Source organism: Pseudorasbora parva, chromosome 4 (assembly GCF_024679245.1).
Source record: "Pseudorasbora parva isolate DD20220531a chromosome 4, ASM2467924v1, whole genome shotgun sequence".
Taxonomy (NCBI): domain Eukaryota; kingdom Metazoa; phylum Chordata; class Actinopteri; order Cypriniformes; family Gobionidae; genus Pseudorasbora; species Pseudorasbora parva.
In genome coordinates, this window is record NC_090175.1 from 5,960,194 (window position 1) to 5,978,850 (window position 18,657).

Consider the following 18,657-nt stretch of genomic DNA (forward strand, 5'->3'; position numbering starts at 1 on the left):
CATAGCTCAGGATTGGTCCCTTTGTGCTCCGCATCTTACTGCAGCCTCTTCCTTTTGATCTGAACACACAATAAGATGAAGAAAGACTGACTGAAGTTCATCAACAACATTATAAACCCTTTCACAAGAATCATAAAGCAATCACAGTAGTACTGAAAAGAGTTTTATTGATTATATTGAGAAGAGCTGCAGGTTCTGACACTTACTGATGGATTCTCATATTCAGAAAAGCTCTGAGGATAAAGAGTCGTGCAGGAGTCTTCAGGAGGTCTGGGAACGATCTGTGTGAAAGAGAGCGAGAGATCGGTCATGTGATCATCTGTGATGGAGGATCTGACGCTTGCATCTCACTTACTATGAGTGTGTCGTACAGGTCAGAGGTCATGGACTTGAGCTCTAGAGCTGTATATGTGTCTTCAGTGGGATCAGAGATCTACAGGAGAGACAGAAGGATATTCTTAGGTTGGTTTCAGGCTTCATTCATATGTGAAAATAAATCGGATATAAATAAAAAAAAAAAAATACAGACAACTTCCGGCAAATTTAGATTATATCTGCAAGTAGTCTGGCAAAGAGCTCATTCAAACCTAATTATATTCTGTCGAAATCGTGGCATCAATCAGAAACGTTGGGGAGGGTTTTACACGATGACGACAGCGCAGTGACGGTGAAGCATGTACATTAAAAATATGGATGCTGCTGTGGAAAATCACTCGTTCAAATCAGCTATCACGTCTGTTTTAAGTGATTTTAAACTTTTCCTTTTTGTTAATACTCGAGCAAAGAACAACACTCGGTAGTCATCTAAAAATTGTAAATAATTAACTAGTGTAACTATACTCAAATCTAAAAATGTTCCAACACATCTGATATTACTAAATTTAAATAAAGTTTGTGAGACACAATTTTCCATTTAATATTCCATCAATAAAATTTGATTTTCAAAATATTGAAAATCACGTTTTAATCGCAATTCAAATGCCTTACAACGGGGCCAAATGCGATCATAACGTCTCGGTTACGTATGTAAACCTAGTTCCCTGAGGGAACGAGACGCTGCATCGAAACGCTGTGAGAACGCCTCTGCGTTAATGCATCGTGAAGCGCGTGTAGAACCATTCCATCGGAAGATCGATCGATCGTCGGCGTGATGACGTCATCGACCGGAAGCTATAAAGCGTCCGCGAAAACAAACAGGAACTAGCTTCTGATAAAGCCTGAAGTAAGTGATCACGGACACGCCGGGAGTATGGCAGAGCGACGCAGCGTCTCGTTCCCTCAGGGAACTAGGCTTACATACGTAACCGAGACATTCCCTTTCGGGGAACTCGAGCTGCGTCGAAACGCTGTGAGAACGCTTATACCCACATCGCCATAGGACCAAGTGTCTCGTATGTGTGAAGCCAAAGCGCACACAATTACGAGAGTACCTTCGCCCCAACAGTAGATGCCAGATCTAGTTCGTAGAACCTGACAAAGGTTAGCGGAGACGACCAGCTGGCCGCATTGCAAATATCATGGAGGGAAGCCCCCGACAAAAGTGCTTTAGAAGCAGCCATACCCCTGGTAGAATGCGCCCGGACAGCCAGTGGAGACGGCTGCCCGGCCGCCTCATAAGCAAGTGAGATGGCCTCGACAACCCACTTGCTCATTCTCTGCTTAGATACTGGAGCCCCTTTCTTAGGGGCTCCGAAACAGATGAACAACTGATCGGTCTTTCTCCACAGGGCAGCTCTGTGGACATATGTATCTAACGCCCTAACAGGGCACAGCAGATTTAATCTTTCCTGGTCTGATGTCGTGAAAGGAGGAGGACAAAAGGCTTGGAGAGTAATGGGCCCCGTGGGCTCGTAGGAACCTTGGGGACGTAACCCGGCCTGGGATGTGGAAAAGCTTTTACCATCCCCGGCGCAAACTCTAGGCATGAGGGCCCTACTGACAGGGACTGAATATCTCCTATTCTTTTGAGAGATGAGATGGCCAAAAGGAAGATAGTTTTGAGGGTGAGGAACTTGTCCGAAATCTCCTCTAAGGGTTCAAACGGAGGCTCAGACAAGCCCCGCAAGACAATGGCCAAGTCCCAGGTCGGGACCCTCGAATGCACCACCGGCCTCAACCTTAAAGTACCACGGAGGAAACGTGTATTTAGAGGGTGTCTTCCCAAAGACACTCCACCCAAAGGGACGTGGAAGGCACCCCTCAGAGGCCAGGCCCACAGTTTCCACAACTCTGGGCGTGGGTCCAGGAATCTCCCGTCCGCCTGAGAGAGTAGATCCCTCCTGGTCGGAATCTCCATCGGAGAGCCTTCCAGGAGAGATATCAGGTCCGAAAACCATACTCTGGTCGGCCAGTACGGAGCCACTAGACGTACCCCTCTGCAACATCCAATTGTGAACCCCACGACTGCAGCCTCCGCTCTGCCTCGGCAGCAGCGGGACAGAGCCGCGGGGAACACGAGCCGAGGCACCCTCCTTGAAGAGTGCCCGGCGGGAGCGCAGCGTTCTCAGCGGTAGTCTCTCACAGTGCTCGCAGACAGCTGCCCCAGGCCGGTGCCTGTATTCCACCTCGCTGCCCCACGGTGGGTCGATGCCGGTGGTCCTGATGAGCCCACTTGTTCGGTCCCTGCGAGCCAGGCTAGAGCTCCCAGTCCGTCCCGTTGGTTCATTCGGACCATCAGGCTCGGCTATGCGACCTTTGCGTACATCAACCGCCAAGGTGGTCTATGCTCCTGTTGCGACATGTCGCAACTCTCCCCCCCCCCCCCCCCTCCCCATCTCCCTCTCTGGAGTCAGAAGTGTCTGAGGCGCTTTAGGCCATTCATGTCCCTGGTTAGCGCAACCGTGTGGCCGACGAGCTGTCATGAGCTGCGCTCCCGGGAGAGTGGCGACTCCACCCCCAGGTGGTCCAGCTGATTGGGTTCTGTTCGGGTGGCACAGGTCAACCTGGTTGCCTCCCCAGAAACGTCCCACTGCCAGTGGTTTTATTCGCTGACCGACGGTCACTTGGCACGGATGCTATTGTGCACAGCTGGCTCTGGGCCTGCGCAAATATGCGTTTTCCACCAGTGAGCCTACTTGCACAGACACTGTGCAAGGGCAGGGAGGATGGGAGGATGAGGAGCAGGCCCTGTTGGTGGCCCTGTATTGGCCCCACCGGACCTGGTTCCCAGAATTCATGCTCCTCACGACAGCCCCTCCTTGACCGATTCCTCTGAGGAAAGATCTTCTAACTCAGAGATGGGGCACCCTCTGGCAACCGTGTCCAGACCTCTGGAAACTTCATGTCTGGTCCCTGGACGGGATGCGGAGGTTCTAGGTGACTTACCCCAAGAGGTAGTTAACACCATCACTTCGGATAGAGCACCGTCTACAAGACAGGCCTATACCTTGAAGTGGAACCTGTTCGTCGATTGGTGTTATTCCCAAAGAAGATCCCCGAAGGTATTCGATCACGTCTGTGCTTTCCTTCCCGTAGCAGGGGTTGGAGCGTAGGCTGTCACCCTCCTCCCTCGGTTACATTGCTGCTATTTCCACTGTCACGCATGTAGGTAAGTCGGTTGGGAAGCACGACCTGGTCGTCAGGTTCCTTAGTGGGGCGAGACAGTTAAATCCTCCTCGACCATAAAAAAATCTTATAAATACACAACTGAAAAATATAATGTGATCACCTGTGATGGAGGATCTGACGCTGACGTCTCACTTACTGCGAGTGTGTCATATAGGTCAGAGGTCATGGACTTGAGCTCAAGAGCTGTATATGTGTCTTCATTGGGATCAGAGATCTACAGGAGAGACAGAAGGACTTATATCACAAATTAGCACAATAAATAAATAAATAGCGTAGTTTGTCAAGAGCCAAACTAATTCAAAAAGTGATCTCCATAATGGTGACTTCAAATAAAACTATTTTAAATAAAAAAATAAATAAATAACAACAGACTTAACAACAATGCAAACACTGAAATATATAAGCTTTCAATGTGTCCTTACCAAACATGACAAGAGGAAAAAAATATATATTTTGCTGTTTTTATTTCTGCAGCATTGTGGCCGGAACAACATACAAGATACAACAAGTGCAGATTATCTTCTTTATATAATGTACTTTTTTAAAATTAAAATAAAATAAAATGATTTGAATATCATTTTTCGTAACTTTTGTAGACATTGCCTTACTGAAAACAACTATAGATAATTTACCTCAGATCTTGAAAATAAATTAAAGGAAGCAACTATGTTCAAACTGTCAAGGTGAACAAACAAGTATATTCTATTATTACATTTTTTTTTTTGAGTCACTCCGTATGTATTTTTAATCATGCTAAAATGATGTATGATTTAATTTAGGAATCTGATATTGTACTAAATTTGATTGCGAATGCAGTCAGTGCGCTTGCAGAGAGCCCACTCTTCTGGGGTGCGTTTCCCAAAACCATAGTTGCTAACTAAGTTAGCAAAAAATGCTAACTAAGTTAACAACTTTGTTGGTTGCAATGCAATTTCCCATTGCCAACCAACTAAGTTACTAAAGGGTTAGCAACTATGATTTTGGGAAACGCATCCCTGATTAGCTGTGATTTTTGATTGATCTCAGATCGAGTTTGGTTTGCGTTGAAAATCTTTTTGCATCACGTCTGGCGTAAGAACGGCGTACTTACGTACTAGAACACGGCGTAAAGTTTACATTTACTTTTCAAAGCTTCAACAGAACTACGAGAAGCAAAATAAGCCGTTTATTTCCCCTGCTTGTCTAAATGCTAGGGTATCGCATATGCCATATTTTGCCATACGCAGACAACGCCCCTGATCTAACCTCTGTTAATTCTCAATAAGAGCTTCTGTAGTCGTCTGACAGAAATAAAGTCAGTCTGGTTAGTAATGTGTGAAGCTGGTAATGCTGTTTGTGGAGTTGTTTAATCCTCTGATGAGATCTTCAGAGATTTAATGTCTTCTTTATCTTCAGTTGATTTAATCTAAAGCTGTGGCTGAAGTCAGTTGTAGTTCTTGTGTTTCTCTGTCCTTCAGTGATTATGATTGTCAACGGCAGGTGTTAATATGTTTTAAAAAATGTTTCAGGACATTTTAACATTTTGAGCTTTTTTTTTTTTTTTTTTAGATATAGTCTTAGATATAGTCTGAAACATAGATAACGGCTGATTGGTTGATGTTCTGCTTCTGTAAAGTCGTGTTGTGTCTGGATGATTTACCTCTTTCACTGTGAGATCTTCAGTTTTAACACTCCTTCGTTTCTTCCTGTTATAATGACAGATATTAACAGCATATGGACAATATTAAATATTAAATTAAGAGAAATATGAAAGTTGTGTTTTTAATTATTACCAATCTTTAAAAACAGCAGAGACATTTCTTACAATAGACTAAAAGTTGATTTATACAATCACTGCAGTTTTTTATTTATTTATTTGTCTTACATTATAAACAGGATAATAAAGAAGATGATGAAGAATAATCCTCCAGATGCCGTTGTGATCACAATCACATTCCGACCAGCACCATGATGAACTGAAAGAGGAAGATCCTCATGATTAACTCTCCAAACTGATGAATGATGTGAAGATACAGGAGTGTGTTAATAAAAGCTTCACCTGTGACAGTTACAGGGTCTGATCTCTGAGATCCATGTTGATTGTGAGCCTGACAGTAGAAGCGTCCACTCTGTAGGGCACTGAAACTCTGTCCAGATCCAACAGCTGAGGTTTCATTCTCCTTAAACCAGCTGAAGTTCAGAGCAGGAGGGTTTGAATCACTGCTGCAGCTCAGAGTCACTGAATCTCCCTCCACTATTACACCAGATGGACTGATGGACACTGAGACGCTCCTGGGTTTATCTAAAACAGACAAAATGAACTGTATAATCTTCTTCTGGGATTGTTCGTTTGCTTATCTGTTTGTTACCACAGTTACTGAAACATCATTAACTCACACATGACGTTTAGAGTCACAGCATCAGAGTATTTCTCTCCATGTTCATTGATGGACTTGCACTTGTACTTTTTACTGTCATCAGAGCTGATGTTTGAGATGCTGCAGATTCTTCCAGATCCTACAATTGTTTCTCCTTTAAACCAGCTGAAGTTCAGAGCAGGAGGGTTTGAATCACTGCTGCAGTTCAGAGTCACTGAATCTCCCTCCACTATTGCACCAGATGGACTGATGGACACTGAGACACTCCTGGGTGGGTCTAAAACAGAAACAAAAACAATCAATAAACTTAGTATTACAAGGATTATAAAAAAAAACATTTTTTGTGCAACTAATTATTGATGAAAATCATAATATACATGCTGAAATATTCTACAGCATCTTATGTTTTATAATAAACTCACACATGACGTTTAGAGTCACAGCATTAGAGTATTTCTCTCCATGTTCATTGATGGACTTGCACTTGTAGTCTCCACTGTCATCAGAGCTGATCTTTGAGATCCTGTAGATTCTTCCAGATCCTACAATCATTCCTCCTTTAAACCAGCTGAAGTTCAGAGCAGGAGGGTTTGAATCACTGCTGCAGCTCAGAGTTACTGAATCTCCCTCCACTATTACACCAGATGGACTGATGGACACTGAGACGCTCTTGGGAGGATCTAGAAAAGACAAAATTAAATAGGTCATCAAACTTATTGTGATAAGGATCATAAGATATTTTTGTGCTACTTGTGTTTGGGGAAAATCATTATAAACATGCTGGAATGTTCTATACAAAAGCCCCAATGTTAAATGAACTCTTCTTAGAGTTTATTTGATTCCACACCCAATGATGATTGAGTATTAATGATGAACACCTGCTGTTAACAAGCAGAACCACTGAAGTAAAGAGTCACAATTTTGAGTCGCCATTATGGTGATCAGTATTTGCTTTAGTTGGGCTCATTACCCTTGACTTTAAAAACCAAAACACAATCATTGTCTGCTTTAACTGTGTATTTTTAAAATACATCTGTTATGGTAACCACAACGCATAGTAATGTATTCAGGTATTGATTCATTTTTGATAGTAACATAATCCTCATGTAGAGACCTGATTAACTGATATAATTTTAAGACCAACATCTGAGTATATTGATATGTTCACTTAACATTATTAATTAACAGCCCAGTGATGTTAAAGCATGATATTTAGCACAGAAAAGGTGTGAACAACCTTTTTTTAGACACATATAAATCTCAACAATGCTGATATAATTAATATTCAGATAAACAGATAAACACTGAACATCACAAAACAAGCTACTAAAAAAGTCACATCAACATAAGTAAGAATAAAATAAATTGCTAAGAAAATTCGGCTCATTATTTATTCATGATGCAATGCATACTGGGAGCCACCAATGAGTTTTGATTGGTGTACCCAAAATGCACTGAATCATTGTTGAGATTTATATGCTAGTTTTTGATGTCTAAATGACAGACCATAGCCTTTGAATAAGATCAGCGCTTCAGCTCACAGCTTGATGATTATGTCAAAACACAAAAATAACACCTGATAAAAACATTTTCTTAGTTTGTTTGGCTTACATAACTCAGTTACAGAAGCCGGAAAAAATGTAACATAAAAAGACAAGGGTCAAAAACCTGACTAAAGCAAACACTGATCCCCATAGCGACTTAAAAGTTCTGTCACATTCCTTTAGTGATTCTATATGTTAGCAACAGGTGTTCATCACTCAATTAATTACTTAATTATCTCATTTACTTCAACACTCTTGGGTGTTTCACTTGGGTTTTTGCTGTGTCCGTAGGTTTTACAATAAACTCACAGATGACGTTTAAAGTCACAGCATCAGAGTATTTCTCTCCATGTTCATTGCTGGACTTGCACTTGTACTTTTTACTGTCATCAGAGCTGATGTTTGAGATGCTGTAGATTCTTCCAGATCCTACAATCGTTTCTCCTTTAAACCAGCTGAAGTTCAGAGCAGGAGGGTTTGAATCACTGCTGCAGCTCAGAGTAACTGAATCTCCCTCCACTATTACACCAGATGGACTGATGGACACTGAGACGCTCTTTGGAGGATCTGTAAAGACAAAAAGAATCAAATGACATGCATTGTGAGAAATTCCAATCTCCCAGAACTTTGTAAAATTAAAGGCAGACTTACACATGATATTCACATTTACAGAAGCAGAGGCTTGAGATCCATGTTTATTTTTAGCAGAACAATGATAGTCTCCGCTGGCCTCAGACATAATATTAGTGATGCTGAAGGTATCACCAGACTGCAAACTCATTCCTCCTTTAAACCAGGTAATTTCTGCAGGAGGGTTTGAATCACTGCTGCACCTCAGAGTCATTGAATCTCCTTCCACTATTTCACCAGATGGACGGATGGAAATCACAGGTTTCAGTGGAGGATCTACATGAGAAATATTTAAAAATAAATATGACCAGGTGCCATATGGTAGTATTTCTTAATCCAGCATTTATTAATTTATCCACTCAACTGCAAAGGCAATTACTTTATAAAACCCTTGAAGGCATCCTTTCCATTAAGTATCGGTATCAGACATTTTTGGAACAAGTTGTAGCGATTGGACTGAACAAACATGATTTGTACAATTTAATCTCATTAAGAAACCAGACAGGCTCTGTATTGTCTAGTTTCTCCACTGTGAATTAATACCCAGGTGCTAATTCATACACTTCAAAGACGCTTGGGCTGATTGTTCTAAAATTAGATAACAGTACAACCAACATGCACTCAATTCTATTCACTAATTCACTGACAATATTTTAAATGAACAAACATGCATTTCCCCAGTATATTTTGTGTATCATTACTGTTTGTATATTGTCATTTTATGTTGTATAGTGTTATGTGTTGAAAGAATTGATAGAATGTTATAATTACTATCATAAATATTAATGGTAATTACTATCATTAATATCATTAATAAAAAGTTAATCTGAGCCCATCTATCTAGTGTCGCCTATATAAATATTCATTATTTTATAACGCAAACTTTGCTGGACATCAGTTTCTTATAGACCACAGTGTGTTTGTTGTATTTATCAGAATATGAATGCTCATGTAATGGGATAAATATCATAGTTCAAGGATTCTTTGAAGGGGTGGTTGCATGCAATTTCACTTTTTAACTTTAGTTAGTGTGTAATGTTGCTGCTTGATTATAAACAGTACCTGCAAAATTACAGTGCTGAAAGTTCAATGCAAACTGAGATATTGTCTTTTAAAGTTGTGGCAGTTTATTGCCTACAAAAACGGCCGGTTTGGACTACAACGAGCTTCTTCCCGGGCTGGTTACATCATAAACCCTTGCTAGTCTCCGCAGATGTGACTTCTGTACATAATAGGAAGGGGCGTGGCATTTCCGGATAACCTGTGCTTGGCACGCCAAGCCAAATACAGGAAACTACATTTGGCCATCTAACCAATCTAAGACCATTGCGTTTTTCGCAATGTATGTAAGTATGAAGACATGTTACACTGCGACCCATAAACACAACCAAGCCAAGAAAAATCACGGAACCACCCCTTTAAGTAAATCCTGCTGTAAAGTGTTCATGCTGCCTATTGGCTGTGCTGGTGGCGCTGTAGTTAACTGTGTTCGAACAATCTGCAGCAGAGCTTGAGAGAACTGATGTTGGCGAGTTGTTTCTGCTGCAGCTCTGTATTAAAAGTTAAAAATAAAAGTTTTATGTTGAATGTTAGATGATGTATTATTATGAACAATAATTGACCTCTAGAGTATTTTCTGTTGATATTTTTGTGTATTTGATAGTTTTATTTCAGTTTTAATGAATTCGATCTTTCCATGTGCGCTATTTTCCATGTGCTTCTTAACAAGTGAAATGTGTTTAGAATAGATGGAGCAGAAGCGTTTGTGCTCACTACTTTCTCATTCTTTACTGCTCTGTGCAGGTAATTGTTTTTGTAAAATGGTATTAAAGAATTTACAGTTTTATAGAGCATGTTGTTTTTATGGAAAATGTTATTTCTATCAATTTTACTCTGTTAAATATAAAGTGGATGATTTTTATCATATATTTAATATATTGTAATATCTCTGTCTATTCATATTCCTAATTAATATTGGAAGGTCACTGTCGCATTTTTTCTCAACATGGAACGAATCGATTGCAACTGCAACACCATCGGACCAAACTATCAAGACTTTATCCTGTGATTGTATGCAGATGCTCTTCAAGAGCTCAGACAAAAGCAAGTAAAGTACAACATACAAAACTGCTGTGTAGTTAGTTAAAGCTGTAAACCCCTTTGTTCAGTCAAAGGAGTTTGTATTCATAACTGATGGTTCTCCCATGTGTTAGACTCTTTTCCAAAGCTTCATTCCTCTGTTTCCCAGCCACTGCCACTTTCCATTATACCTGTGTATGTGTCCTCTGTGCTTGCGTGTATGTTTGCGTAGAGTAGTTGTGTGTTTGTGTTTTAGTTAAATAAAACGTATGCACATTCATACGAGTTGGTTCCGGTCTGCTTCTAAATAATTTGTCACTCCTGATCCTGATTAACAACTGAGAGCACTCCACTCTGGACTGTTATACCATCTAAGATGCATTACCCATAATTCTTTAATTGGATTCATCAGCCACCATTACATCCACCTGTGTCTCATTTACTTTACCTATTATGTGACTTCATTACCTCATTAGTAATCTCATTCATTCATTGCAAAGTCTTGAGAAATGCGTAGCTGCATTTCTGAGCATTCTCCCTGGTTTCTTGTCTCTCGATCTTGGATTATTTGCCTGTTCCTTGGATTACCCTTTTGCCTATCTCTCCTGCCTTGGTTGATTTTTTGACTGCTTGCCTGTGTATATGACCTTTTGTCTTTTTTTGACTACGATTGTGGATTACCCTTCAATAAATACTGCACTTAGATACTCAGCCTTTGTCTCAGAAAAGTTTATAACAAAAGACTTTGCCAGCATGGATGTAGCAGTAGGTCTCATCCGTCTACACCAGGGAACTCACTCACTCGCGGACCACATCATAGATTTTGTGAACATTGCAAACTTCACCAACCTCCCATACTTTATTTTGATTTACTTGTTTTTGCCAAGAACTCAACAAACAGTTACAAACCAAACTTGTTTGTGATGGTCCTCAAGGGTCCCTGAGTGAATTCCTTGATAATGCATTCAGGTAAGTGGCTCTGCATTCACTGTGAGAGACTCAGATGAAAAATGCAGCAGTTCCTTCATGTCTGCCAGTTTAAAGTCTCATCTCGTCATGCCCAGGTCTCCAGCCATCATGGTTGCCATGCCCACCATCCAGAGCCCAGTGACATCTCCTGTCTCTGTCCAGAACCCAGTTCTATCTCCTTTCTCTGTCCAGAGCCCAGCGACAGCTCCTGTCCACATCCAGAGTCCAGCGACAACTCCTGTCCATGTCCAGAGTCCAACGACAGCTCCTGTCCACGTCCAGAGTCCAGCGACTGCTCCTGTCCACATCCACAGTCCAGCGATGGCTCCTGTCCAAGTCCAGAGTCCAGCGACAGCTGTTGTGTACGTCAGAGTCCAGCGACAACTCCTGTCCACATCCAGAGTCCAGCAATGGCTCCTGTCCATGTCCAGAGTACAACGACAACTCCAGTCCATGTCCAGAGTCCAGCAACAACTCCTGTGTACGTCCAGAGTCCAGCAACAACTCCTGTGTACGTCCAGGGTACAGAGATGACTCCAGCCACTGACCAGCATCCAGCAAGGGGTCCTGTAGCAATTCCAGAGAGGACTCCGCCTTCAGTCACAAGTCCAGAGATGACTCCGTCTCCTGTCCCAAGTCTAGAGAGGACTCCGATTGGGCCACCTGCTCAGCCTGCTCTGCCATGTGTATCTTCAAACCTGTCTGCTCTGCTCTGGTGGTCGTCTGCTCTGCTGTAGCAGTCTTCAACCCCATCTGCTTTACTGTGGTGGCCGTCTGTTCTGCCATGGGGGTCTTCAAACTTGTCTGCTCCGTTGTGATGGTCAGCCCTTTTACCCATGTCATCTGCCTGGTCTTCTTTGCCCTGGCCGCCTGCCCGGCCTGGAGCACCCTGGTCATCTACCCAGCCTGTTTCGCCCTGGTCTCGAGGCCCTCTTCTGCTCCATGTGCCTTGCCCTCCATCCCATCCCCGGGTCATACCTCTTTCCTGGACAAGTTTAGGAGCGTCTAGAAGATGTTCCTTTGAGTTTATGTCACAATTTACCAAGGGGGTAATCTAGCACTCGGAAAGCGTTCCACCCCTAGGGGCTGCCATTGCTAACCAAGCCATCACCTGCTGTTAGCATCCCATTGACTCCCATTCATTTTTGAGTCACTTTGACAGTGAATAACTTTACATCTGAGACGTTTAAAGACTCCATTTGTCCATTGTTTATTTCTAAAGAAACACGACAATGTATAAAAGGCCTCATTACCTTGTATCTTACACTATCGCCCCGCAGAAGCTGTTTTTGTAAAAATAGGCTAACGATTGCGTCATAACCAACGCGACACTGTCGCACAGTTGAGAAATTACCGTATAGACCTGAGGAGACGCTCGCAGGCAATCTTTTACTGTCTATGAGACAGTCGGGGGGACGTGGAGACATAAAGTCTGATAAAGTCAAGGGAGAAGAATGGGGAGAAGCCCATAGTGAGCCAAAAGCAATGGGAGAAAATATTTAAACAATGTGATTCAGCTTTCACTTTCCACATCTACTAGAAGACCTACAGCTGTCAGACAGGAGGCTCACGTCACATCTACGTCGTCAAGCTCAGTCTGAGCCTGCGCAGTTCGCTCAGCCATCAGGAAGTGAGTGCCCCTAGGTTGACTTCATTATTTCACCGTTGAAGGCAATGGGATTGCTCGGTCCATTTCTTTTACTGTCTATGCAATTTACCAGTGCAAGTGTCCCTGATTACCACCTGAGGGCACTCTACTCTGGACTGTCATAGAATCTAAGACTGCTTGTTCATCATAACATTGAATTAATGTTATTATGTTGGTTCAACATAATGCTAGAAAATTAAACAAACAACTAAAAACTAAAGCCACACAGCCTGAAATCAACTGATGATAAAAGAAGACAAAACATCTCTGAAGATCTCGGTAGAGGAGGATTAAACAACTCCACAAACAGCATTACCAGCTTTTTTTATGTTTCTTTATCATGGGTTAAAAGAACGTCAATATCCCGGGGTTAAGCATATTTATTTTCCCAGTATTCAATGTGTGCTGCCTGTGTGCCTTGCAGACTGTGCTTTCCCCCATGGGAGGTTTTTGTTGTTGTCGTTTGATTAGTTTTACATTAAAATAAAAGCCTGTCACTCTGTCATAGATTTTCAAAGAAAATTAAGCAACATATACTCACACATGACACTGAGATAAACATCAGGAGAGATGTGATTGTGTCCGTGTACAGCACAGCTATATCTGCCTGCATCCTCTCTTCTGACTGACTGCAGCAGGAGTTCATTGTTTCCGTCTCTTCTCTCAGTTAATGGCTGTGAGTTTCTGTACCAGATGAATGTTCCTCTGTCAGTCAGAGTGCAGCTGCTTTTACATGTCAGACGGACTGAATCTCCCTCTGTCACTCTCTCAGGAGACTCCACCTGAAGATCTGAACACAACACACACATTATATATACAATGTGAAATCTATATAGCAAAACCCTCAGTGTTAATTAACACTCCTCAGTGCAGTCAGAAGCAGAGATAGTTAAGTGATTAATTAAGTGATTGTCCATTAATGATGGACTCCTTTAACTGTCTTCAGAACACACATTTTGTTATGGCAAGGAGAGCACAGAGAACAATCTGTGACTCTATCCAAGGTGATTAGTGTTTGCTTTAGTTGGGCTCTTGACCCTTGATTTCTAATTAGAAGTAATTACCCCTGTTCTACATCATAAGATCTGTCATAAAAAAAAAAAAAAAAAAAAAAATATATATATATATATATATATATATATATATATATATATATATATATATATATATATATATATTCTAGTTAAAAAGGTTTGACCTACTCTGTCATTTATCAGTGTATACATGTCAATGGTGACCATCAAAAAGCATGATGCAATGTATTCTGGGTGACCAAAAATCATCCATGAGTCACAGCATGAATAACATTTTTTAATCTAAATATGCTGTTTGTCACCATTGTTGAAATTATTAAGCTGATTCTTGATGTGTGTCTAATAATATTAATAATAATAATAATAATACAAAATATAGCATTTCAAAGCATTTTTTTCTGATGAATATCACAGGGTGTTGTAAAAAAAAAAAAAGTACAATTAACACCCATATAATCAGGGTACTACCAAAACATAACCACCATCTGTAGATACTTGTCTGCATACTTTCTTTATCATAACAAAAGTTTTTTATAAACACTTTTTGCTGTTGAGGCAGTAGCACAAAAACTACATTTAAACAGTCAAGAGTCTCCAACCAAAGCAAATACTGATCACCATAATGGTGACTAAAACATGGTGACTCTTTCTTTCAGTGATTCTGATTGTTATCATCAGGTGTCATCACTAATGGCCAATCATCACTAAATTGATCTCGTAATTATCTCGTTAACTTCAACACTGATTCATAGTTGATTAGTTAGGCCTGGTCCGCAGGTATTTTTATAAGCAGGGTGTTTCCTTGTTTTATATTAAAAAAAATCTAAAAAAAATCATACACTGATTATTCAAGTCAATGCATTGAAGAACACATAAACCTCATGAATCTCACCTGTGACATTAAGAGTCACTCCTGGTCTACCAATCCATTTTCTATCGGGTTTATCAGTGATGAATCTGAAATAGTACTCGCGTGAATCCTTCAGTGTCACATGACTCAGTCTGACGGTGCAGCTCTTCTGTTCATCTCCCAGATACTGAAGCCTCTGACTATATTCAGGGTCCTCAGACAGATCTGGAGGCTCTATACCCTTTACAGACTCTTTGGTCCAGAACACTTTCATGATCTGATGTCCAGTAGGGTATGTATAAGTGCAGCTCATTATCACTGTTGAGTCCTTTAGTGCACAGATGCGTGAAGGACTGTAAATCACACCCCAACCAGCACTAGAAACTCCTGAAACACAGAATTCATTAATATGAAAATTTTATCAGTTACAATAAAGCATGGAGACATAATATTTTTCACTACTTGAAAATAGTGAAAATATATATTATAAGCTTATCTTCTCAGAATCTATTGATTGATAATCCAAACAGCAAGCCACCATTAAAACAATATTAAGCCACATTGCAACATTTTGTCATCCCAGATCTGGCCCACATCTGGCACATTCCAGGTCCAGATGCTTTAGGCCTATGAGCATACATCATGGCGACAGCACTGATGTGGCAGCGCTGCGAGTCTCAGATTTGCGAGAAAGAGTTTTGCTCAATCAATCAAAGAGATCATAAGATATGCTCAATTGAGGGTAAACTCTAAGTCTTAGAATCACAAATACAGGAACTACTGGAGAAGCATTCTCAGCTTTGTGAATGGAAAACTTTGTTGGAAATATCCCGGGTCGTGGATACCTTACGGGAGCACCGCTGTGAAGCACCTTCAACATCTACACCGGGAATTCTCATTCATGAGAGGAACAGGAATGAGTGGAACCTTGGCTATAACAACAGAGGAAATACCAGTTTAGAGCTAGGACAACGACAACATTCCCAACGTTTGATCTCAACGTCAGCAAACGCTCCAAATACTACATCACTTGTTTCACTAGGTAAAGGGTTTATCATTGGCAAGTTTATCACCCGACAACTAGAAATGAAGACAAATGAGACTACTGTGCAAAAACATTGCATCCCGGGAGCTCGGGTACATGACATTGCTGCCCACATCCCAGTATTTCTAAACCAGGATAAAAAAGTGGACAAACTGTTACTGCAGTGAATAGCATTAAACACCAACAATTGGAAATCTTAAAAAAGGATTTTAATGAACTGGTGGAAGCTTTGCGCAACACAACACCTGAACCATTACCAATATATAGAAGAAGTGATGAATACTTCAGCAGAATATTTACACTAAATAACTGGCTGGAATCCTTCTGCAAGAAGCAGAACGTGGGTTTCATTAACAATTGGGATCTCTTTTGGGAGAGGGCACGATTCTATCGTGAAGACGGTATACATCCCAGTAGGAATGGAGCGCATTTCTTGTTGCGAAACACTGAAACAGCACTGAATAACCTATGACAAGTATCTAACTTCCCTGTTAGCTGTACTATTTTGAAACATATTTTAGAGCAAGGATGCACACAGGTTAAAAACACTGAAGTTGTTGTTTCTTTAAGTAACAATAAAAATAAACAAAATAATCATAGAAGGGAATCAAAATTGGTACAGATAGTGAGAAAGGATTTTAATAGCACATCTACGGCTCCTTTGCTAAGTGAAAAAAGATTCTGGGTTCGGGCAAAATTTCTGAGCCCGGAGCCCTCCCCGGACAGCACGCCAAATACACATAATCTTTACTCTATTTAATTGATGTCACTGTGAACTCGTGAAAACAGTAAAAGGAGAATTTTGAGGAGTGATATTTTTGGAAACAGAAAAAGACAAACGCTGTAATGTCTGGATGAGGAAGAGTAAGAGCAAGGGGCCAAGGGAGAAGAGCAGGGCCAGGGAGAGGTGCAGTGAGAGATGCAGGAGCAGTGATAGGTGCAGGAGCAGTGAGAGGAGCAGGTGCAGGTGCAGTGAGAGATGCAGGTGCAGGAAGAGGTGCAGGTGAGAGATGCAGGAGCAGTGATAGGTGCAGGAGCAGTGAGAGGAGCAGGTGCAGGTGCACTGAGAGATGCAGGTGCAGGAAGAGGTGCAGGTGAGAGATGCAGGTGCAGGAAGAGGTGCAGGTGAGAGATGCAGGAGCAGTGAGAGGTGCAGGTGCAGGAAGAGGTGCAGGTGAGAGATGCAGGAGCAGTGATAGGTGCAGGAGCAGTGAGAGGAGCATGTGCAGGTGCAGTGAGAGATGCAGGTGCAGGAAGAGGTGCAGGTGAGAGATGCAGGAGCAGTGAGAGGTGCAGGTGCAGGAAGAGGTGCAGGTGAGAGATGCAGGAGCAGTGAGAGGAGCAGGAGCAGTGAGAGAAGCAGGGCCAGGGAGAGATGCAGGTGCAATGAGAGGTGCAGGTTACAATAAGAGATGCAGGTGGAGTGAGTGGTGCAGGTGCAGTAAGTGTTGCAGTGTGTGGTGCAGGTGCAGTGAGTGGTGCAGGTGCAGTGAGAGGAGCAGGAGCAGTGAGAGGAGTAGGTGCAGTGAGAGGAGTAGGTGCAGTGAGAGGAGCAGGTGCAGTGAGAGGAGCAGGTGCAGTGACAGATGCAGGAACAGTGAGAGGAGCAGGTGCAGTGAGAGGAGCAGGAGCAGTGAGAGGAGCAGGAACAGTGAGAGGAGCAGGTGCAGTGAGAGGAGCAGTAGCAGTGAGAGGAGCAGGTGCAGTGAGAGGAGCAGGTGCAGTGAGAGGAGCATGTGCAGTGAGAGGAGCAGGTGCAGTGAGAGGAGCAGGTGCAGTGACAGATGCAGGAACAGTGAGAGGAGCAGGTGCAGTGACAGATGCAGGACCAGTGAGAGGAGCAGGTGCAGTGACAGATGCAGGAACAGTGAGAGGAGCAGGTGCAGTGAGAGGAACAGGTGCAGTGAGAGGAGCAGGTGCAGTGACAGATGCAGGAACAGTGAGAGGAGCAGGTGCAGTGACAGATGCAGGTGCAGTGAGAGGAGCAGGTGCAGTGACAGATGCAGGTGCAGTGACAGATGCAGGAACAGTGAGAGGAGCAGGTGCAGTGAGAGGAGCAGGTGCAGTGACAGATGCAGGAACAGTGAGAGGAGCAGGTGCAGTGAGAGGAGCAGGTCCAGTGAGAGATGCAGGTGCAGTGAGAGGAGCAGGTCCAGTGAGAGGTGCAGGTGCAGTGAGAGGAGCAGGGTTAGGAGCAGTGAGAGGTGCAGGTGCAGTGACAGGAGCAGGGAGAAGAGCAGCCCCAAGGAAAGGGCAAGGTAGAGGTGTAAGAATGTGTGGTGGTGGTATTCCAAGGGCTGTCAGAACAGTAGGCAGTGATGAAATACGTGCCACTATCATTGACCATGTAATCGACCACGGTCTTTCACTAAGAGAGGCTGGTGAAAGAGTGCAGCCCAATCTGAGGCGGTCAACGGTTGCCTCCATTATACCCATCTTTCAACAAACCAACCGGTAAGTATTGTTTCAAATCAGATTCTCACTTGAGATGTCAATAAGGTCATACAGTAATGCATGTCACATTTTTTTTTTTTTGTTTCCCTCCCTTATATCTGGGCTTTTTGCTGATGTTTTTTTGTTTATAATGCTCTTGTGTATTTCATGGATATTTTGTTCACTGTAAGCAATACTGTAAAACTTTTTCTGTTCTATCATACCGTGTTTCTACTGTACCTCTTGTAGTAAAAAGCAAATAAAAAAAACTGATTTGCTTTTTACTGGAAACGGTGAATTGTTGTTTTGCATGCAAATACCTTTAAAACTGAAACATAAATGTCTATGCAGTTTTTGTTAACAATAGCCAGTATTTTGAAACCTGGTGTTCTTTGATTGATTTCATGTACCCTGTGAAGTGAAAATAAGTGTTATTCTATGACAGAATCATTTTATTTTGAGTCAGATATCCATTGTTTTGGTAAAGTTAGTGTGTGCAGA

At 42.2% G+C, this 18,657-nt stretch overlaps 1 protein-coding gene across 1 annotated transcript in view; it reads right to left on the minus strand.

Moving 5' to 3' along the window:
* Nucleotides 1-18,657, minus strand: part of LOC137072755 (B-cell receptor CD22-like) — a 47,108-nt gene that overhangs the window by 23,913 nt on the left and 4,538 nt on the right. The window contains exons 2-7 of the mRNA XM_067440678.1: nt 14,721-15,065; nt 13,336-13,584; nt 7,778-8,035; nt 6,347-6,604; nt 5,944-6,201; nt 5,606-5,848 (exon numbers count right to left, since the gene is read on the minus strand). Coding sequence (XP_067296779.1) covers nt 5,606-5,848; nt 5,944-6,201; nt 6,347-6,604; nt 7,778-8,035; nt 13,336-13,584; nt 14,721-15,065 — 1,611 coding nt within the window. The remainder of the gene's footprint in view (nt 1-5,605; nt 5,849-5,943; nt 6,202-6,346; nt 6,605-7,777; nt 8,036-13,335; nt 13,585-14,720; nt 15,066-18,657) is intronic.